At 45.9% G+C, this 22296-nt stretch overlaps 1 protein-coding gene across 5 annotated transcripts in view; it reads left to right on the forward strand.

Annotated features, from left to right (window-relative positions):
- LOC147453959 (uncharacterized) overlaps positions 1–19819 on the forward strand; it is an 89920-nt gene extending 70101 nt beyond the window's left edge. For 3 of the 5 annotated variants that reach the window (XM_086516001.1, XM_086516003.1, XM_086516004.1), the window contains 7 exons: positions 4372–4433; positions 7614–7687; positions 16531–17257; positions 17478–17531; positions 18320–18451; positions 18742–18807; positions 18896–19819. In XM_086516001.1, the coding sequence (XP_086372127.1) occupies positions 4372–4433; positions 7614–7687; positions 16531–17257; positions 17478–17531; positions 18320–18451; positions 18742–18807; positions 18896–19006 (1226 nt within the window). In that variant the 3' untranslated portion in view covers positions 19007–19819. Of the gene's footprint in view, positions 1–4371; positions 4434–7613; positions 7688–16530; positions 17327–17477; positions 17532–18319; positions 18452–18741; positions 18808–18895 lie in introns of those variants that run through there. The other 2 variants (XM_086516002.1, XR_015188581.1) reach the window with 2 other exon arrangements.
- The last annotated feature ends 2477 nt before the right edge of the window (positions 19820–22296 follow it).

The following is a 22296-nucleotide window of genomic DNA, read 5'->3' on the forward strand; positions in this document are numbered from 1 at the left end:
GTGGAGATTCAACAGGCGAGCACTTCTTGAGTTTGATGATCATTGATCACTCGACTCTCGAGTCTAGACTCTTGAGTCTACGACTCTACCTACTACTTAGCCCTTTGTACTTTTTGTTATCCTTGAGGCCTCAGGCTTGTCTTAAGTCCTTTAGTCTTTTTGACTCTTGAGCCCTTGTGGCATGCACTTCTCATTTTGTATCCATCGATCATCGATGTTTTATTAGCACATTTCAGCCTATATGACTCGTGTTCTTTGGTCTATTTAGTGGAAATTTATGGTCAAAGTGATGCTCTATGTGTGTGGCATGTGTGTAGGTCAAAAAATGCCAAAAAAACTCTCTTTTCTTTTTTGCCGTTCCGACCCCCGTCCCTGTTTCCTGACTTTTGCCGTCTCGACCCCGTTCCCGACCGTGACCCGCCGTCCCATGTAACTATGCCCAACACATAGTTCGTGACTCGCTCCATATTTAGGCTATTGAGTTCTCTCACCACACAGGGGACTTAGGGGTGACAGATCTCGTGCAAACACTTTGGCCTCTTGCCAAGTTCAACGTGACGCCTTGGGATGTAGCGGGTTGCAGGCACATTGTGGTGAATTTGTTTGGTGACACTCAGAGCCCTCCTTATTATGTATTTGTACATGAGGATTCTTGGAAAAAGGATGTAGCCCTTCGGGCTGCACGCTCGGCTTGGGCCTGGGCGGGACACACACTGCTTTGGCGCTTGTCTAGAGGTCGCTCGGATGCGGATTACTCCCCATCCAAACCGGCCTCAAAGATAGCGAGGTTGGCTGCTGTGTCAGCATCTGTTTTCTCTCACTGACTCCATGAGGATCATCTCATGGAATGTGCAGGGATTAGGAGGGTCCTAGTTTTAGCGTGAGAGGGGTCGCCTGCGTGAGGAGCTTCAGAGATGCCCTGTGGGTGGTGAGCTTGACATTCTTATGCTTCAGCACCATCATCTTTGTGAGAGTCACATTAGAGAGTGTGGTCAGATTTTGCGTGGTCGCTATGAGACGTTTAGGTCAGCTGCTGCATTTGGACCTGGAGGCATCGAGGGAGGGGTATGTATGATTATTGTGGATTCTTTGCAGTAGGCCATTGTGGGCAGAGGGATTATTGTGCCAGGCAAGGCTTAGTGAGCTTGACATTCTTATGCTTCAGCACCATCATCTTTGTGAGAGTCGTATTAGAGAGTGTGGTCAGATTTTGCGTGGTCGCTATGAGACGTTTAGGTCAGCTGCATTTGGACTTGGAGGCATCGAGGGAGGGGTATGTATGATTATTGTGGATTCTTTGCAGTAGGCCATTGTGGGCAGAGGGATTATTGTGCCAGGCAAGGCTTAGTGGATTCACGTTTAGGGTTACCTCATTGGCTTCCTGAACATCTATGCGCCCAATGTGGCGAGTGCACGTGTAGAGTTTTGGTCACATATTGTAGAGTCTCTGCCGTAGGCAGAGCGATGGTGCATTGGGGGTGACTTCAACATGTTGGAGGACCCCTCTGATAGGATTGGAGGTAGCCATAGTACTGTGCATGGAATTGAGTTGGCAGCTTGGGAGAGGTTACGTATGACTGCGGGTTTCAGATGTGTGGGAACATTCTAGGTTTTTGAGGCCCCCAGACAGCCTAGCCTTCTCTCCTTCGGACTGCAGAATGGGAGGAGTGAATCTTTCTCGGATAGATTGCTTCTACACTAGTGACCACTTCTGTGACTTGGGTGGGACAATTTGCATTCTGGCTGGGACTTCTTTTTCGGACCATGCACCAGTGATCCTCACAGTGATAGATAGACAAAGGAGGGGGGAGCAGGATGCTACGTATCCTTGAGAGGGTTTTGCTGGATTTTGCGCTTAGAGAGCGAGTGATAGCTCTTTGGATAGAGGGCTTAGACATGCAGGACTCTCCCGTTGACAGAGTGGCCTTTGGACTTGCTCAGCTTAGTCGGTTATTTCTTTAGGAGTCCATGGCCCACCTGGCTGCTGCGAGAGAGGAGCAGTGTCTCCAATGGGGTGTTGCTTCCTTGCAGAGGATGCAAGAGCAGCATCTAGACAGCCCGTGGTTGGAGGAGCAGTTACAGGAGGCTTGCCTGGAGCTTGCTAACACAGAGGAGAGGTGCCAATTCTCAGGCTTGTCAGAGGAGCTTCAGAGCATCCAGCTACACGGCATGAGAGGGGTGAAGAGCATGTGTCAGGATATCAGAGAGGTAGTACCAGCTGAGTGGCTCACAGTGCACACCTCTCGAGTCAGCAGCGCCCAGATGGATGGGGGCCTTCACCCGACTAGAGGTCCTCATCGGAGTTCGGGCTTGTTCACAGACTGTACCTTCCCTGTTTTTCGAGCTACAGGGTGAGGGTCATTTACACCGAGTTTCAGTTGAGGCCCCATAGATTGTAGAGTGATGTTTTCAAAGGATCCGAGTTGTGGGCATTTGTGGGAGGACTTGTGTCATAGATCTTGACCCAACAGCTCTTGAAACTGGCCACTGGACGCTCTGGGCTTGGAAGAGCTGTCCACTGATATGAGTGCAATGGGATCGTGGAGAGTGGTTTTGGCGGGACCCTTTCGCCTCAGCTGACCATCTAGGTGTCCCTTTCTTTTAGTACACTGTTCGAGTGGGACGGCACATACTGGCAGCACGGAGAGAGGCTTGTCCTCCTGCAGCACCTCATTGGCAGAAGGAGGGTCTTACAACTGAGTTCTTGTCATCTTTTAGGGCGAGGTTGTGGGACACCAGACAGCCGCGGCGAGTCACTTTGTTCCAGTGGCTGGTTGCACATAGAGCTACAGCAGTGGGGAGCTGGGTTGTACATAGTGGTCTCTCGGCAGCATGCGCAGCTTGTGGCCACCCTATGGAGAGTGAGCGTCATTGTCATTGGGACTGTCCTATGGCACAACAGGTTTGGCTTCGTGTCCTTCGGCTTATGCCAGTTTTTTCCACAGCATGACAATACACTTGGGGGACAGCTGCCTGGTGTACTCTCACGGGCCCTGCATTACAATTTGAGATATCCTCCACCAGCAGGATGATAGTGATCCAGGGGGGTCGACCTACACTCCATCTTGCTAGAGGCTTTACTCTAGAGGAGTGGTACAGGGCGAGTCTCGAAGATGCGGAAGCAGCGGGCCCGTCAGATGAACCAGAGTGTTAGGCCGCAGATGAGCTCCCAACACTCTTCGTCATTGTCATTGGGACTGTCCTATGGCACAACAGGTTTTTCGGCTTATGCCAGCTTTTTCCACAGCACGACAATAAACTTGGGGGGCAGCTGCTTGGTCCACTCTCACGGGCCCTGCATTACAGTTTGAGCTATCCTCCACCATCAGGATGATAGTGATGATTGATCCAGGGAGGTCGACCTACACTCCAGATTGCTAGAGAGCTTATTCCAGAGGAGTGGTGCAGTGAGAGAGAGGAGTGTTGGGAGCTCATCTGCGGCCTGACACTCTGGTTCATGTGGCGGGCCCGTTGCTTCCGCATCTTCGAGACTCGCCCTGTACCACCGGCAAAGACAGTTTGAGATCTTTGGCTAGAGCTGATCCATACTCTCAGAGGACAGTTCAAGAAATTCTAGGGAAGCTCCGACCGCATGCGGGAGCATAGAGAGGCTTTGCTTCGACTCTGGCGCCCTGGGCCTTTCTTCACCAGCATGCCCAACTTGAAGGAACTGGCCGAGAGGACAAGAAGAATTGAACCCACAAAGTGTGGCCGAGTCCAGATGTTGTGTAGAGTGAGCCCCCCCCTTGGGTCCTTGTAAACATTACAAGGGTTGCTAAAAGCAGAGCCCCAAAAGCATTTAAAATCAAAAGCAATGGCTCCCAAAAGCATTAACTCAAAAGCTGCCAGCGGCAATTGCGGATATCCGTACCCATTGCCACGTTAGCAAAACAACCTAAACTGTGGAGGTCCGTACAGTCAACGTAAAACCCGAGGTTCCGTACAGTGCCATGTCAGCCAGTCAGCGTGAGTTTCGGACGTCCGTACTGCTGGGCAGTGCCATATCATTTATGTGGAGGATTGCACATCCTGCCTTCACAGCTGGCGTGGTGGTGGTGTTGGTCTCATAGTTTATTTGGCCTTTTGCAGATACTCAATACTCCCCCCCCCCAAATTCTTGACTTAGATCACTTTCAATCATGCTGTACTCAGGTTTTCATGAATTTAATTGGATAATTGTTCAAAAATGAAACATTCTTTCCGAAATATGGGTTTCTGTTTAATTGAAACTTTTGAGCTATTATCCTTTTGAGAAGATTAAAGCTGTCAGTTGTGTGTTAGCTTGCGATGCATGTGTAATTTTACAAATACATGCTTTCCAAATAGGACAAGAAATCAGAAGTATAAACGCATGAAGATTTATTTTTGCAGTGATTGCATTTCAAGGAGAGGAAGCCATGGAGATGTTCTTCATGAAATCCGGTGAATGTCGAGTAAGATTCTCATCATGATAATTGTAATTTTCTCAGTGTGAATGACCCTGCATTTGGAATAAGTTCAAGCATGTTCCAAATAGGTTTGCTTCTATAGCAGTGTATCTGCATTTATTGTTCCTTGTAAGTATGCTGACGGTAAGGTTAAGTGTGTTTGAAAGAGTATGCTTGTCCAGCAGTGTCTCTGCATTGATTGTTCCTTATAAGTTGATAGTAAGCTATGCTTTGAGTTTTTCCGTTGTTTTGATTTTAGAAACTCTAAAGCGTTCTATAAAGCAGCGTAGCCTTCAGAATTGTTTTGGATGGGAACTTTGCATATCTTTTTCTGATAGTGACAATTTTGAGAGCAAAGAGGAGGATCCACAATCACTGTTGGTATCACTGAAGAAGGCATAGTTGTTCTGGTGGTTAAGGAGCTGGACATTGTGGTCATCAATGATACCATCTTCTTTGCCTCATCCCTCTGGGAGCCCACTATAGTGTCTTCCCGCAGTGTCATCCATTCCACCCTTTATCCAATAAAGCTCTCCTTCAAAGCTATCCATCACTGGATACAATAATTGAAAGGTTTTCTAGTAGTCAATTCGGATGGTTGGGTTTGACATGCCCTAACCACTGCTACTTTCCCTCCTCCCCCTAGTAGCTACTGATCTCCCATCCCTCCCATCCTTTACCTTTGATGGCAGCTATATTGGCTGAGTTGCACATGAACCTCTTGGTCTCCTGAAGGCCTTACACATGCTCACACCAGTCATCCTCCCCTATCTCCAGCAGGACTCCTTCTGTTGCTTCACCTCTCCGAAATTCTTCTATGTACTTCCTATATCCATCACTGTTCGGGGCTCTGTTGTCCCTCGCTGCACTTGTAGAACTCTTGCACCTCCTCCTTGCCCCTTTGGTTTTGATCTCATGTCACATCACCTCAGTACCTGTGACACCTTGTGCCAGACTTCTGTCGTGCATCCATTGCTGTTGTTGTGGGTGGTGTCTCGCACGTGCGTCCTTCTCCAGCTATACCCATGAGGAATAGGGTGCAGTGTCCATGTTCCTGGATGCTTTTCTCTCCTCGTTTACCATCCCTTGGTCTGCCTTGGAGCGTGCAAAAGAAGCACTCCTCCACACTGCTGACAAATCTGTGGAAACTGTGGTGGAGGCAGAACTTGAAGCACTTGCAGATGCCTATACTATACCAGCTTGGTTGTTGTGGACCTTAAATATGGAGTGAAATTGGGCTCTCCAGATATTTGAGACCATGGATCGCACTAGAGCTTTGTCGTTCACAAAGCTATGGGTGGTAGTGTGGAGGTGGGGCTTAAAGAACAAGATGCCTATTATATGCTAGCTGACTCGCTTCAGAATTTTGGATTAGGCTTGGCAATTTCTCCAGTCTCAGGAGCTGGTGGATCGTCGGGCATATGTCCTACATCATCGGCACTCTCAATAACATTTTGCCCATCCGGTGCCTTCTCCAGCTCGCTGCCATCCTCTGGTCCTCCACCATAACCTTCACCTGGTCCATTCTCCTCTATTTTGATGTATGTTGTGCTTTTCTCTTGCATAAATCTCCTTGTTTATACCTCAGAGTTCATTTATATTTTCAGTGTTAGCTCATCCTACCTAGAGTCTCAGTTTTTCTTCCCCTCACTAGTTTTGTGTGAGTCAACTAGGCTACAGTGTCTTAGCAGTTGATGCAAGTAGTCCACATCTGTCCAATGACTTGGGATTCTGAAAGGTCACTTCCATCCGTTCGATTCTGTGGAACAGTGCACTTCAACAGTAGTCCCTCTACCAATTACCCACTTGTATGATATCCATCTCGCCCAGGGTAGTTTTCGTTCGACGTATGGGACGTCTAGTACCATTCAGTTGGACCCGTTCCGTTCCGTACGTTTAGTACGTTCTGTACGATCGAAAAATGTAGCCGTTTATGACCGTTGGCGGCAGTTTTTGCACGCGCTAGTGGGTGTTTAGGGAGCCGTTTTGGAGCATGTTTGCAATCATGTGGCATGTACCAATGCCTATTGCCATGCTCTCCCTCTCCCATGCTCTTCCTCTTCCTATAATCTATTTAAGCAACTCCTCCACCTTGTTCTCAACACAACTTACAAGCTACAAGCTCTAGCCTCTCAATGCTCTCATCATCCATGTGCTCCCATTGAAGCTCTCAAGTGACAAGGCTCAAGCTCTCCTTCTCTCCCTTGGGTTTCTCCCCCTCAAGCTCCCATTGAAGCTCTCGAGTCTCAAGTGACAAGCTCTCCATCGTCTCTCCCTTGGGTCTCTCCCTCTTAAGCTCTCATAATTGTAATCTGTCTAAATGTCAAGTTTCTTTAAGGCCTAAGCCTTAGGCTTAAGAATTATTTGTTTTTTTTTAATTTTGAACGTACATAACGTCATCGTACATCATAATTTTTTTTAGTTCGTTTAGTACCGCACATCGTCGTACGTGTACAAAACGTACAAGACTGTACGAGACCACCCTGATCTCGCCATATCCATTTGACTACTGATGATTTCAGTCAGTTTTCTGTTGTATTTGATATGGATCTGCTGTTGTTCCATCTGTTGTTCAGCTTGGTCGTTTGAGATGCCCGAGGCCTCGGAGATCTATGCATAGGCGGCTTGCACGCATGAGGATACAAAGTATCATCGCTCGAGACTGGGTGAGACCTCCCAAGCTTTTCACCATGGAGGAGATTGATGCTATACTGCAGCACCTATGTGAGAGTTCATGGAATGACTCATTTTTCTGCCCCCTAATTAATGTGTCCTCCTCATTGTCATACCCCCACTCTACAGTTTGTAACATGAGATTGTATCTTACTTGCCTACTAGCTTCATTACCTTTCCTACTGGGATTATTTTAGGATCTAGGATGTTTCTTTATCTCAGATGATTGTATCACATCTAATATGGTTGTAACTTTTGGTCTCATAGGTCATTTGGGCCTTTCAAAGACATTAATATAACATTTCATTTCATTTCTGTTGTACATGTGTCCTGTGCCTTTGTTAATGTTCCTGCTGATATCATTGTTGTTTCATTGTTCCGTGTGAGTGAGACTTCAACATACCATATAGAGGAAGCCCTCAGCGCTAGAAAGGGCATTCTCTTGTTCATGTTACACTTTGGACATTTGGAAAGTTAGACAAACAACACCATGATGAGTTTTTGAATGTTCAGGTTGTGATGGAAGTTCAAAAAGACCCTCAATGTGCACCCAGACCACCACCGCAAGTGGCTTTGAAGTCTTGTAGGTACAAGCATTTTTTATATCGGAATATAATTTTTGTGAAAGCTTTTCTGCTTGTGCTAATTTGTAATCCTAAAATAGTCACTCGTTCTTGTTGAGATAAAGGAAAGTTGACTTCAGACAGCTTAGTACTTTTTAAAATTTGTTGCAAGATTACTGAGAAAGGGCCCTCCATCAGCGCCTCTAGCAGGCCTATGGGGGAGCCCTCTTACATAACGTTTTTAACTAGTGAGCTACTTACCCTTGAATGTAAAAACTCCTTGTGTTTGTATTTTAATGCACAAGAGGGGAGAGAGACTTCTTCATCAAATAAAGCTGAGAGCTCATCGAGCTCATACTGAGTTCTCTGCTCATAGGACGAGAGACCGTACTGAAGGACATTTTGAAAAAGCAAATACAAAAGAAGACCGTGGCATTTTTTCCTCTACTTTGATCCATCAGGCAGAGACACAGAGCACATAGGCAGAGCCACCCTCTGAGCCTGGGGCTCAAGCAGAGGAGGGATGGCAGCAGGTTCGTGGTCGACGCCGGCAGGGGCCACCGCGACAGCCTGGCACTCAGAGTGGTCCTCAGGCGCCGGCCCAGCAGCAGTGGGTTCCCACAAGAAATTGATTCGGCCCTCTTCAGCAGGACGAGGTCCCTGCTCTAGCCTCCACCTCAGCCTCACCCTCGACAGCCCCCCCTCCCCCCGAGTTCCCCCTCCCCCCCCTGCCCCTGCTCTAGTCGCGCAGTCGACCCAGGGGGTAGGGCCATCCTCGGGTGCTAGGAGATCTCTTGGTAGTGCCTTTTCCACGAGTCGCTTGGCCAGAGAGGGACAACCTTTCTTGCAACCCCCTCTTCTGGTGCAGACGTCTCCCTTTGCAGCAGTTTCTCGTGGTCTGACGAACTTCGACATTCGTCGTCGGTGGGATTTTCTTGTGGGTGACTACCATGGGTCTATACCTTGCACTTTCCTTCAAGGGTGAATTTGGGCTTATCCTGGATTCATCTAGGTATATGACTTTACACGGCTTCTCGGCGACCCCTCACCAGACCTTGAGGAAGCCTGCTTCAGAGTTTATGTACTGTTCCTTGCAGCTAGGGGGATAGAGGCCTTAGACTCAGCGGTTGGCTTCTCTTTTCCACTTTGCGGCAGGGACCAGGCTGAGTGGACTACAGACTCAGTGTTGGAGTGGTTGCAGACACAGGCCCTTGAGTTCTCTCGTCACATGGGAGACCTAGGAGTTACAGACATACTTTAGACTCTTTGGCCATTGGCCAAGTTTGTTCTGACACCTCCAGACGCAGCAGGATGTAGACACATTGTGGTTCACTTCTTTGCTGACACGCAGAGTCCCCATGCTATGTACACATACATGAGGACTCCTCGACAGAGGAGGTTTCTTTACGCACGGCTTGGTCTACTTGTGCTCGGGCTAGATACTCCTTGCAGTCATGCCTATCTCGAGGACGCTCGGATGCGGATTACTCCCCATCCAAGCCAGCCTGGAAGATAGCACGGTTAGTTGTTGTGGTAACATAAGTTCTCTCTCACTCCCCATAAGGATCGTCTCATGGAACGTACAGGGGCTAGGTGGGCCCCAGTTTCAGCGTCAGAGGGGCCGACTTCGTGAGGAGCTTCAACGTTGCCTCGTGGGAGGAGAGATTGACCTAGTTATGCTGCAAGAGCATCATCTGTGTGAGAGCCGCATTAGACAGCTTTTGCGTGGATGGTATGAGACTTTTTGGTCAGCTGCATTTGGACCTGGAGGCATCGAGGGCGGGGTATGTATGACTATTGCGGATTCCTTGTAGCAACAGGCCATTGTGGGCAGAGGGATTATAGTGCCAGGCAGGGCTCAGTGGATCACTATGCAGGTTCAGGGTTGTCTCGTGGGCTTCCTGAGCATCTATGCGCCGAATGTGTCAAGTGCACATGCAGGGTTTTGGTCTCAGATTGTTGAGTCTCTGCCACAGGCAGAGCAATGGTGCATAGGGGGTGACTTCAACATGTTGGAGGAACCCTCGGACAGGATTGGTGGTAGCCATACTACTGTGCATGGTGTTGAGCTGGCAGCTTGGGAGAGGTTTTGTACGACTTTGCAGGTTACAAATGTGTGGCAGTACTCCAGTTTTGTGAGGCCTCTTGACAGCTTGGCCTCCTCTTGTTCGGACCGCAGAGTAGGAGGCGTGAATCTATCTCGGATAGATCGCTTCTACACTAGTGACCACTTCTGTGACGTCGGTGAGACAATTGGCATTTTGGAGGGACTTCCTTTTCAGACCACGCTCCAGTGATCCTTACAGTGACTGATAGAGAGAGGAGGGGGAGCACGATGCTTCGCATCCCAGGGAGGGTCTTGCTGGACTCAGCGCTTAGAGAGCGAGTGGAGGCTCTTTGGACAGAGAGCTTAGACATGCAGGATTCTCCTGCTAAAAGAGTGGCCTCAAGACTTGCTCAGCTTAGTCGACTCTTTCTTCAGGAGTCTTTGGCTCGCCTGCCTGGCTGTAGCGCAAGAGGAGCAGCAGCGACTCTGATGGGGCATTGCTTCCTTCCAGAGGATGCAGGAGCAGCATCTAGACAGTCCTTGGTTGGAGGAGCAGTTACAGCAGGCTCGCGTGGAGCTCGTCAGCATAGAGGAGAGGCACCATGAGTTTGCTTTCCATCGACAGGCATCTTAGTGGACCCAGGTGGGTGACAGAGTGACAGGCGCTTTCTTTGAGGCAGTGGGACCTCGGCATACACATGCCAAGGTCAGTCAGTTGAGGAGGCCCAACGAGTCAGTTGCTTCAGAGCGAGAGGCCATGCGTGCAGTTGCCACTGATTTCTATTGTGAGTTACTGTCTGCAGAGCCCCAGGAGTAGGTGTGGGCCATAGTTACCCGGAACGCGGAACGGGAACGGCGACGGGATCCCCGCGGAACGGGGGAACGGCTAGCGGTCCGGAACGGGAGCGGCGCGGAACGGGAGGTATAAAAAACACCCAAATAGTGCATTTTTTAGCTCCTTGTGTTTAAATACAAGGAGTATTGGAGTGCTTTGACTCTAATACTCACAAAAAACTCGTTTTGAAGACCATTCAACCTTGCTATGACTAGATGATGAGAGAGAGAGAGAGAGAGAGAGAGAGAGAGAGAGAGAGAGAGAGAGAGAGAGAGAGAGAGAGAGAGGGAGAGGGAGAGATTTGAGAGAGTGAGAGGGAGAGGAAGAGAGCTTGAAGGCTTGAAGCCTTGAGCCTTGAGAAGGATTAGCTTGTGGAGAGAAAGGGGGAGGGGGGTACATTTTATGAGTCCTCGAGGCCTTGCACACTTCAAAAAGAAGCCCAAACATTTACTTCAATTTTTTCATTTTTTGCCAAATTTGTTTATAGCCATTGGCTGTTCCAGGGGCATTTCGGAACGTTCCGGAACGGCCGTTCTGGTTTGCACTGGCCACCCGGAACGTCAGACGTTCCGGGACGTTTCGGAACGTTCGGGAAGGGAACTGCCCCCCGGAACGCCGGAACGGGGGCTAGGGGGCGTTCCCCGGTAACTATGGTGTGGGCACAAATGCCTTGTCTTGTGACTGAGGAGATGCGTTAGAGGCTTGAGTTGCATCTTCAACTAGAGGAGCTACACACGGCTCTTAGCGCACTCCCCCGTCGTAGTTGTCCAGGTGAGGATGGCTTGACTCCCAACTTTTTCTTCGAGTACTGGGACTTGCTTGGTTCAGATCTCTGTGATGCTTTTCAGTACATCTTGCATACAGGAGAGATGCCTGACAGCATGAGTGAGGACCTGATATACCTCATTCCTAAGGAGGGTGGCTCCTTGGATGAGATTTGACAGTGGCGCCCCATCACCATCCTCAACTCAACCTCCAAAATTCTTGCCGAGGCTCTAAGTTTGAGGATTGAGCCACTTCTAGAGAGCATCATACATGGGACTCAGACAGGTGTTGTCAAGGAGCGTAGTATCCTTGACAACATCTTTACTTTTTGGGAGGCTTCTGCCCTCGTGCGGTTCCGTGGTAAGGATTTGGTGATTCTTCTTCTCGATTTTGAGAAGGCCTAGGACAGAGCTGACTCCGACTTTGGGAGGGCACTCTACGCAGGATGGGCTTCTCAGATGCTTGGATCAGAGGGGTGTCAGCTTTGTACAGACGGGCACACAGTCAGGTGCTGTTGTCAAGAGGTAGAGGTGATCGTTTCATGCTCACACATTCAGTCAGACAGGGCTACCCTCTTGCCCCCTTCCTCTTTCTATTCTATGCTGAGGCGATGAGCAGGTTTTTGGTTTCACAGCAGGTTGGTTTACGTGGCTTAGCACTCCCTATTCGGGGAGATGAGCTACTGGACGCCGAGTTTGTAGACGACTCAACCTTGTACTTGGATGGCCAGGAGGCCAACCTACACAGGTGTAAGCAGGCTCTTGAGACTTTTTGTTGTGCATCTGGCGTACTGATCAACTGGAGAAAGACAGTGGCTTTCTCGGTTGGTAGTGCTCCTACGCTTGATTGGATGCCAAGTGAGGATTTCAAGTGGACTCCCCCAGGGACTGCAATTCGGTACTTGGGCTGTCAGGTTGGTTTGGACTTGTCTCCCGAGCAGTAGATTGCTCCTCTCCTCAAGTCTATTAGGAGGAAGTTGTTACATTGGAGCTCCGCACGTCTTTCTCTGGCAGGTAGAGTTGTAGTGGCCAACCAGGTGTTGTTGGCTGCTATGTTGTACATCACTTCTTGTTGGATCTTTTCGAGTTCTTGTATCAGCCAGGTAGAGAGGTTGATCAGGAATTTCCTTTGGTCAGGGCGTGACACTCAAATAGCTCGGGCCAAAGTGGCATGGCAGGTCATCACTCTTCCTTCCTCTCAAGGGAGGGTTGGGGATTATAGACCCAGCACAGCAGAGCAGAGCCCTTCTCGGGAAGTTCATCGTCAAAGGACTTCGTCCAGGTGAGGAGCCTTGGAAGGAGTTCTTGCTTCAGTGGCTTAGTGCTAGAGTGCCTCAGGTTGGAGGCCCCTGGCGACTCTCGACTAGATGGATCTTCATAGAGATGCGCAGAGTTGGCTTGAGCAGGAGACTGGAGGACCGCTTCGCTGTGAGTCTTCTCTGATCTTGGGAGCAACTGCGGCGAGGCCTGGAGCAGCGTCAACCTACTTGCACGGAGGAGTGTTTGACACAGCCCCTTGTTTGAAACCCCATGGTTAGCACTCAGAGGGGCCACTTGGTTGGCACTCGGCCTCATGTTTCTTGGGGTCCCACGACAGAGTGTCCATCACGCTCTTTAGATGACTGGCTATAGTTTTCCGGCTTGTCAGTGAAGCTCCAGGGCTTACAGCTACAGGGCATGAGAGGGGTGCAGAGCATGTGTCAGGACATCTCAGAGGCAGTACCAACTGAGTGGCTCGCAGCTCTCGAGTTAGCAGTGCCCAGATGGATGGGAGCCTTCACGCAAACATGAGGTTCTCATCTCAGTTCGGGCTTGCTCAGAGACCCTCCCTATTTTTCGAGCTACAGGGTGAGGGATCGTTTACAGAGAGTGGCAATTGAGGCTCCGCAGGCGTTAGAGTGCTGTTTTCAGAGGATCCGAGTGGTGGACATCTATGGGAGGACTTGTGTCATAGATCCCGACCCAGCAGCTCTTGCGACTGGCCGCTGGAGACTGTGGGTTTGGGAGAGCTGTCCACTGGCACGAGTACAATGGGATCCTGGATAGTGGCTTCGGAGGGACCCTTTCTCCTCAGCAGACCATCCAGGTGTCCTTTTCTTTCAGTACACCGTTCGACTGGGACGTCACATACTGGCAGCACAAAGAGAGGCTCGTCCTGCTGTAGCACCTCATTGGGAGGAGAAGGGTCTCACAGCAGAGTTCTTGGCAGCCTTTTGGGAGAGGTTGTGGGACTCCAGACAGCCTAGGTGAGTCACTTTGTTCCAGTGGCTGGTTGCACACCGAGCTACAACAGTTGGGAGTTGGCTTGTACATAGTGATCTCTCGACCGCATGTGCAGCTTGTGACCATCTTGTGGAGAGTCAACGTCACTCTCTTTGGGACTATCCTTTGGTATAGCAGGTGTGGCTTCATGTTCTTCGACTTATGCCAGCTCTTTCCACAGCTAGGCAATACACTTGGGGGGCAACTGCTTGGTCTACTCTCACGGGCCCGGCACTTCAGTTTGAGCTATCCTCCACCATCGGGATGATCGTGATGCAGGGGGGTCGATCTACAGTCCAGCTTGCTACAAAGCTTACTCCACAGGAGTGGTGCAGTGAGAGAGAGGAGTGTTGGGAGCTCATCAGCGGCTTGACACTAAGTCATGAACAAAGGAGCTGTCGTCCTTTGCTTCCGCATCTTCGAGGCTCGCCCTATACCACCAGCAGAGACTGTTCGGGATCTTTGGCTGAAGCTGATCCATACTCTCAGAGGACAGTCCGAGAGACTGCAGGGCAGTTTCGACCGCATGCGGGAGCGCCGAGAGGCTTTTGTTCGACTCTGGCGTCCTGGGCCTTTATTCACCACAGTCCAGGGTGTGCTCAGATGGCACTACCGTCCACCTGTGTGGCTTTTTCCTCCTCCCATTTCTTGATTTAGCCTCATTGTACATATGTTGTTTTTTTTTCATTGGGAGAGTCTCCCCATCATGAGTGTTGTTGCCCTCTCTGGCAAAGGTGGTTGTAGCCCCATGGGAGTTTCATTAACTAATAGAAGGATCTTTTTCTCGGAAAAAAAAAAGGTCTCATTTGCAAACGTGTCACAGGCTAGCTATTGACTGCAAGCTTTCCCTCTCATGTACAGTGTAGTGCAAGAAGTCATGTCCTACACACCTTACACTGCTCTCTCTCTCTCTCCCCTACGTGCAGTAATGTGATGCCCCACAAGAGGGCTTTTCATTTGACCTATGTACAGTTGTGTGGTCATATGCGTTTTTGCTAAGGCAAGAGCCTCTCTGAGCAGGAACAGGAGTAGCTAACTGCTGCTCCAAAAGCAAGCACCGGTGAGGGTGATAACCTCACCATACAGGTGCGTTTTCAGCGCTGGTTATGCGCTGAATTTGGACTGTTTTTCAGCCACACGGATTCCAGAACCATTGGGAACAGTGCCCCATTGTTAGAGGACAGTTCATGGACTGTTTAGGGCTGAAAACAGGGCAAAAACCAGTAAATACAGCGTGCTGTATTTACTGTTTTTGGGTGGAAAACAGATGGTTTATGTCAGTGGAGGTGTGTTCCAGCAGGAGAATTGGTTTCGGGCAAGTTTTGGCGTTGTTATGTTGCCGAAACTTTGCCAGAACAAGTGGTGTCTAGCTGGATACAAGGAAAGAATTCCTAGGACTCTTCTTTGTAATTTACCCTCTTAAAGAATAAAGAAATTCGAAAGGGGCGCCAATTTTGGGGCCAATAGGTTGTCGGCGTCTGCTTGGAGCATTCTAGCTTTCGAGCCGCGTGTGTGCTTTAAGTGTTAATTCGTGTCTCGCAGGTTCCCTTTGCAAAGTTCTTTGTGTGTGTGAAAATCTAAAGTAAAGTAAAGAATTTTGGGTGAAAGCCAAGGACCACCGCCCTATGGCCGGTTTCAAAAATCAGCGTGTCTAGGAGAGCGTTGACCAAGAGTTTGATTATAGACCCGACTCTAATGTAAACTTTCTAATGGAAGTGAGTTTCCACAGGCATGATCTCTACCATGCCAATGGTCAAAAGCTGGTGTAGAAACCGCATGAGAGCACAGAAACGCAAACATTTGTGTCCAAGGTTGCTTTCGCTCAACCAACACCAACAACAAAGTGGCCTTTCTTGCTATAACATGAGAACCCAAATGCAGAATCTTCAGACCACCACAACGCTTTGGAGTACATAACTTATCCATCCCAAGCAAACGCAAACCCTTTTTCTAAGAGGAAGTAGACCAGAAGCTCTCCAGTATCCGAGACATCAAGGTGCGAAGACGACGGGGTGGCCAATGCAACGTAGGAAAAATTGCATGTATGCCACCAACATAGATTGTACTATTCTGAGTCTTACATTTAGCGGCCAAGTGGATAATTTCCAATAGGGTAATCTAGACCTCAATTTGTTCTCAACCCAATCCAATAATTTTGCATTGTTAACTTTAAACTGACCAAGCCAGCAGATAACCAAGATGTCTCACAATTTGATCAGGCTTCACTATCTCACCTGGCCATAATACCGAGTGCCAATCCATTTGATGCAATAGTAACAATTTAGATTACTTGCACAAATGCTACAATGCTGATTATGTTGAATGCTATGCTGTGTACTTAGGAACTGCAAAATTGCTAGTAGATGATGCTGATCTAGAAATGCTAGGGCTGATATTGGTACTGTGGGTGCTGATGCTGAGGATATTGATCGAATGCTGAAAACGCGATTTGCAAGGCTGAATGCTGATGGCGATGAGGCTGAAAACGCTATGGATGGAACGCCAAGAGAAATGATATCATGAAGTGATGTGTGTCATCTAACAACCGAGCACACATTGATACAATGGCCTTTGTACTCATGGTGTTGTGAGAATGGCACTCAAAGTCTTGGACTGTGGAGAAAATAGAATCTCAAATGAGAGCAAGAGAATTGAAAACGATCACAAAACCTTGAGTTTCTGTAGGTGACCTGGCATTACAGGGGAATGAAAGCCTGCCACCACAAAAATTGTTGAAAAAATGTAGTGTTCGTGGTGTTTTAAAATTTTAGTCTCTTCAAAAAAAAAAGCAGAACCAAATAAATTCTAAAAAATGTGCGACACATTGGGCTGAACAGAGAAGTACGTAGAGACATGGTTGAGATGTTTTTTATGCAATGCTAGACAGTGTTTGCATTATATGCATGGTTTTATGTTTATTCTAATTCTAATGACTCTAAAATTAACATTACTTCTCCAGGCTGAGTAATTTGTCATCCAAGGCACAGCTGGCCGGATATGGAGTTCGGCCCTTTGTAGAAAACCATGCCTTTGATCTCAGATACACTAAGGAACCTTTTTGTAGGCAACACGATGCTTCACTGCAGACCAAGTATGCAATAGGGTTTAGGAGCTGCTCTAGGCACGACGCCTTTCCTCCTTTTGGAAGACCTTCTCCACAATTATCTGAATACAATGGGGGTTTTCTTAAAGGAGGCCACATGGGGCATTCTCTTCAACAAAGAAGCGATCAGCATGCATCAAGTTGCATGTCTTTTGTAAGCATGGCCGCAGGCAGCGACTTGGGACCAAAGGACAATGTGAAGGGCCATGATCGTCATAGGCAGACCTTGCAGCAGTCCAATAAACCAACACAAAATCAGAAAACTTCCTACACCTTGAAGTCATTCTTAAAAGAATTTGAAAGAAGAGGCTCTGGTGAAGATCAAATACCTGACTTGGGCTTCTCGGATAAACAAGCTTTGACATGGAATACAGGAACCAACTTAACAGGGATGCTGAGAGGTGACATCAGTGATGCTGCTGTTTATCATAGAAAATTTGAAAGCTGGGTGAGAAGAGTGAAAACAAGAGAAAGAAGAGGGCGTGCAGAAGCTGCAATTGACCATGAATATGCATTGGACATATCCACTGATTTTTTGTGGAATTCGTGGCCAATGGGGACCAAGAAGTCTGGGATACCTGAGGTTAGCAATCTGTATGCATCCTGAAATGAATCCTGTACACACATATTCATCTATGAAACTTAAGACAAGGTTAGGTGTCAATAATGTATTTGAGCTTTTCTGGCTGTTGAGATGTTTATTTTTATTCATTGCTCATTAGTCCTGAAGGTTGTGAACGTCGTGAGCGTCACATTTCAGGACTCTTCATTAGTCCTGAAGGTCGTGAGTGCCGTATTTTCAGGATACTGTGTTTTTAGATGTTGGAGCATTGAATCCAGGGGACTTTTTTGGAGAGGTGAGTTCCATCCCCCTCTTTCCTTCCCCCCAATTCTCTTCTCTTTCCCTTTCTGTAATTGCTAGTTTATCAATGCATGGTGTAAAATGTGCAAGAGTGACACTAGTACTATATGTTTGCATAAATGATAGAAACTTCAACAGGCCAAAGACACAATTGCTTTTACTCATGCTGCAATTGAACTTACTTGCACTATACTGTATTGTCTGTATTCAAACTGTTTTATAACAAAAGGAGGGCCCTTTTTTGCCGTCTTCTTTCGACTTTTGAACAATTAACAAACTCTCAACAGCTTCTAGTGGTATTCATCTAGGCTGTCAAACATTCTCTTTTTAACCTGGGGCTATTCAGAAGTCCCATCTTTGAAAGTTCCCTCTCCTCATCAAGCCTCTCAAGCAAACCTTCTCTCTTTCTGCCATCTTCAACCATTCATTGCCTTCAGGTTTCTCGAGAGTTGCTGATGCAGCTTCGTTTGGATCCAGGCAGAGTTCAGGGAGCTTTTTACACTCCCCTCATTGATGTACACCATTTTACACCCCCACTACGGGACAGGATTGAGCTAGCTAGACATCTCATGATTGTACACTGGATGCATAAAAACTCGCATTTTGGGCCCCTAATGATAGATCTCCATCCTCATCCACCCTAGTTTTCCACATCAAATTGTAAACTCCAGTTGACCATCCTTCCCAGTTTTAGTTGTAGTTTTTTTTCAGTCATACTTATTCAGTTTCCATGTGATCTGTCAAATTTGCTCATCCAGTTGAAAACTGATTCATGACTCACAGATTGGTCTTCTGCGTCACTCACCAAGGAAAGCGAGCATCCTGACCGTTACTGCTGTAGAAGTTTTGGTTCTCAGTAAGTGGGATTTTAACAGACAAGTTGACAGAGACATTGTTGAACGCCTCTCTGCTAATGTAAGTTGCTTCTTACCAACACCCCACTTAGAAAATAATTTGACAGGTGATTGTGGCTATCTTTATATACTAAAAATGCATGTAAAAGATCCATTCAACTTGCTCAATTTTTCTCTAGAGCGGTCTTTAAAGCATTGTAGGATGACAACTTGGCACTAGTCTGGCACTCTACAGAAAGAATCTCTTTGAGAGAACAATGTTGAGCGAACAACCATCAAATGATTTGGAGACAATTAAGATAAAAAAATATCTAAACTAAATGCACTAATTTAAGGCATGAATATTCTCAGGATTACAAGAAAATTGAGTATATTTTCCAGCAATATCAGAAAACATGTCGTTGGGCCATGTACAAGGTACTGAGGGGGTTTTTCATTGTTCAATTCAAATACGTGTTTCTGATAGCTTCCTTTTGAGTTCAACCTGTTTTCCTTTGTGGCACAGAAAAAGTTATTGAATGAGGTCCTTGCTGTGCGGCGACAACGTTTCCCGAACCTATATGAACATGATATGTGCAGAGGAATGCCTTGCACTAAATATACAAAGAGGGAATGAAATATCTGTGGTCTGCCATTGTTTTGTGTCTTTTGTAGGGGAATCAGTCTCCCTTATTCTATGATTTCAAGAAGGAAAGAAGAAGAAAGCGTTTTAACGTCGCAAGAACAATCATAAGAAACCAAACAGAACTCTCTGACAGGACTTGTACTCTAGTCCTCATACTCTATAGGTATAAGAGAGGGCCATCCTTTGATTTGGGCAACTTGGTCAGTCTTGGGCATGAGTAGAGTTGCTGCTAAGAAATTAAACTTCATTGAGGTAGAAGTCCTTTCGTACGGTAATCTCGCTCACATATGTATGATGTAGGAAATTCATGCAAGGTTGGATATACTGCTTCCTGAAGTGGAAGTGGGAGAGCCGTAGATTAGCTGCAATGCTCATTTGGCCTATGATTGGCACCTGCTGGGACTTAACACACTTAAAGCATGGTCTTCTCATTTGCAAACTTTCAAGGGTAATTGCAGAAGGCAAACATATTGTTCCCAACATAATGAACATTCTAAAGAGCAGGAATTGGCGTAGCTTTAGAATTTGTGCACGAGTACAGGAATTTTAGACGTGCCGCTCAACAGGGCTATATAGCTGAAGGGTATCATCCATCCAGACAGCTGTTTCTGTCTGCAAAGTGGGCATAAAACCCTTATCTTACCATGCCTAGACCATATTTCGAGCTATCAGGTCTGCAAGCATATGATTGGCATGTACACAAACTGATCAATAACTTTTTTAGCCTGTAGATATCATGGCAAAAAGCTCCAAATGTGTCTCTAGGTGTTAAGTTAAATGGCACTTAAGCTGTTATACAGTCAACTCTCTTCTCTCTAATACCATTTGATCAAAATGACAATACAAAATATATTCATTAAAAGTTTTGCAACTTACATATTCTGAGAGATGCAACCTTTTTATATGAGAAATTGTCAGTTAATATCACTCAATAATCATCAATGGGGAATTGGGACAAAATTGAAAAAATCTTTTTTATTTGCCTGTTTTTGGGCAATACTCACACCAAGTGAGTTAGATATATTTTAAAGCACCCAAAAGAATTCCATGGGTACCATGTTCACACCTAGCCATGGAGTCAACAAGTTCACCAGTGTCAGGTCCACGGCAAGGGAGGGGGGTGTTCCAAAAAATTGTCACCAATAAAATGTGGAAGGAAAATGAAGTGAATAAAGTTCTTTCTTCAATGCTTATCAAAAGAACTATAGTTGCATCTTTAAGAAAGCACAAACAAGTGGGGACCAATACTAGTAAAGTTAGATATAGCCAATCACCATCCAGCAACCCAATTAGTAACCAGGCTTGTTTTTTAATGTAAAAGATAGTATGGACCATTGCAAATTTATATTGAATTTGAAATGAGAAATATAAACAAAAAATTGGAAACAGTAAAGTTGTCTCTTCAATGCTTGTGTAATTTCACCTTTCAAATAGAAAAAAAGTAGGCTCACCATAGGAAAAGAACAACTAAGTTGGGATTAATGAAAGCAAAACAAATGGATCCTTCAAAATTTAAACGATTGGTGGCTAAAGGATAGTGAGGCTTGTCTAAGTGAGCCAAAAATTGATACAAAATGTTGATATTGCATGTTGAGAATGCATGTGTTAGTGTGCGCCATCACCAAGGGTGGTTGGGTCTCAAGCCTTAACAAGAATGATGTAGTGCAATGCCTTTGTATGCACTCATTTTATGGTTTTGGCTCAACAGTCTTAACATTACATTACACACCACATTTTTAGTCAATAGTTTGGCATCAACCCAAAGAGAGAACATGAGGATTGCCCAACTGTACAACAGAAAAACGATCGGAAAATGACATCCATGTCTTTGTGTGTGTGTGTGTGTGTGTGTGTGTGTGAGAGAGAGAGAGAGAGAGAGAGAGAGAGAGAGAGAGAGAGAGAGAGAGAGAGAAATTATATAGTCATGTCCTCGTGCCACGGCCATCATAGAGGGGGTCTTCAAGGTAGAAAGGTAGAATTTTATATTTAGAAGGATTGTGGTAGACATTAAGCCTTGCATTTGATTTGTGCCGTGTGTTGTTGCCTAACACAATAAGCATATCATAATAGTTTTTGAGAGATCTTTGATCCAAACAAGGAAATAGATGAACATGATTCTATTTGTAATGAAATTGATACAGTTTTCTAGAGGATGAAACTTTATTTTAATAAATTGATGAATAGCAGGTCATTAGTCTCCCTTTTGCATTGTGTAGAAATGAAATTCGAGAAGTAAAGGAGGGGTCTTCAAATACACCTATCCAAACAAGAAAACAATTCATTAGGTTTGAATGCATTTTACATATGTCACTAAATGTATCAATTGTTAGCTTTCCTAAAGGAGTAGAGACTACATTTTTCAATCAATATATTTTCTTAAGAGAAGTGATCGTCAACCTTTTGAGAAGATCAAGATTCTACATAGATTATAACCAAATGTAGATTTGAGAACTGCATATTAGACCTAATTCATAATCATTTGTATTTATTCAAGCATTGATCTCCATCTCCAAGCTATGTTAAGAGAAAACTAATGTTATCCCTAATTCATAATGTTTTGTATTTATTCGAGCATTCATGTCCATTCCCAAGCTATGTTAAGAGAATACTACACCAGGTTTATAAAAGTTGAAACTGTTACTAGCCATTTGCTTTTAACTTATTTTGTAAAAAACAATGGTAGCTTAGCTCTTCTAATAATTTAAAGCATTGGTCAAGATGACCATTTGTAGGAATTTATCAAGTAAGACTCAAAAAGAAAGAAAAATAAGGTACAAAATTAGTAGCATTGTCTAAGAAGATTACCTAGCTTAGTTGCTAAGTTTCATAATTATTTAAGAACAAAAAATAACCATACAGTAGATCCTTGTTAAAACTCTTTTTAGCGTTGGTTGGACTCAACACAAACAAGATCTAAAAGGAAACAATTTGCATCCTTGCAATTGTAAGACAGTTCTATAGTGTGGTTCTATTCCTTTTACATTTGGTTTGTGTTGAGCCCAACTAATGTAATGCATTATAACAACGTAATGCAAAGTGAATATAAACCGATGCTACCATAAAAATCAAAATGATTGCATCAAAACTCATTTAGGCTAAGCTCAAGCATCCATAAAGTAAAATATCCTCAAATATGTCATTTTGTAAGTTATGAGAATTTACAATATGATCAAACTCATCTTACCAAGTTAAGTTATCACTTGAGTTAAAATCAATTAGCACCCTTTCAAACTCATCTTACCATGCTAAGTTAGCACTAGATCTGCTTTCTTGAGGGTGAG

This window comes from Adiantum capillus-veneris, chromosome 7 (genome assembly GCF_014529385.1).
Source record: "Adiantum capillus-veneris isolate H3 chromosome 7, ASM1452938v2, whole genome shotgun sequence".
Taxonomy (NCBI): domain Eukaryota; kingdom Viridiplantae; phylum Streptophyta; class Polypodiopsida; order Polypodiales; family Pteridaceae; genus Adiantum; species Adiantum capillus-veneris.